This window comes from Trachymyrmex septentrionalis, unplaced genomic scaffold (genome assembly GCF_001594115.1).
Source record: "Trachymyrmex septentrionalis isolate Tsep2-gDNA-1 unplaced genomic scaffold, Tsep1.0 scaffold6, whole genome shotgun sequence".
Taxonomy (NCBI): Eukaryota; Metazoa; Arthropoda; class Insecta; order Hymenoptera; family Formicidae; genus Trachymyrmex; species Trachymyrmex septentrionalis.
The window spans coordinates 3,844,359-3,845,204 of NW_017305778.1; the positions used below are offsets into that span (position 1 = coordinate 3,844,359).

General features: G+C 50.6%; 1 protein-coding gene across 1 annotated transcript in view; it reads right to left on the reverse strand.

The window, feature by feature from the left end:
• LOC108752354 (tyrosine-protein phosphatase non-receptor type 9) overlaps positions 1-497 on the reverse strand; it is a 17,360-nt gene extending 16,863 nt beyond the window's left edge. Inside the window, exon 1 of the mRNA XM_018493146.1 lies at positions 136-497. Coding sequence (XP_018348648.1) covers positions 136-168 — 33 coding nt within the window. The 5' untranslated portion in view covers positions 169-497. The remainder of the gene's footprint in view (positions 1-135) is intronic.
• Between the last annotated feature and the right edge of the window lie 349 nt (positions 498-846).

The window sequence follows — 846 nt, forward strand, 5'->3', positions numbered from 1 at the left end:
AATGACGACGACGATGATAAAGATAATGACGGTGATGATGGTGGCGATCCCGACGTATCTAATCATGTTCGATCGCGGAAAACGTATCTGTGGAGAGAGAGAGAGAAAACACGCAAGGTTCAGGATAATACTCACTTGTTCCTGCTCGGCGGTTAACGTGGCTGCCATTTTGGCTCAAAGCGTTGGCATGCCCAAGGAGGAGGCGTGTATCACAAGAAGCGAAGAACGCGCGGCGCGTGGCGTAGCTCTTGGTATTATATCCAGTCCCGGTGCCGCGCACGTACGTCCGCAAAAGGAACAAGCATTCTGTTACGTTTCACGCACCGATAAAGCAATCCTTCGTCCCCGCCTTCTTGCGCGCGACGCCACTAGTCCTTACAGAGTACAGCCACCCTCGGCGACGACGACGGCGGCGGTAACGACGGTAACGGTAGCAAGAAACGGTAAATCACCCCGGCGCGCGACCATTGTTCCACCGTCTCGTACGCACTCGAACCTCGAACGCGAATGACACTCTCCTCTCCGCTCCGCTCGGCGCGCCTCACCTCGGCTCGACTCGATTCACTCGATCGCCTTCCCCTCGGCGATCGCGCCGCCATCTTAAGGTAAGTACCCGCGCGCGCGCATGCACGAGCAAGGCGATCGTTGCTTGGAATTTTTTTAAAATTGAAATAATCGTTAGATTCGTTCAGCTAATAAGATTATTTTTAATTTGTCCGATAATCGGTGCTATTTTTATGACAATTGCGTATTGCGTTAAATCACGATGTTGGATGAAATACGAAAGTATCACGTGACCGTTATCACGATTAGTAAAGAAACAACTTATGTTCACATTTCTATTAA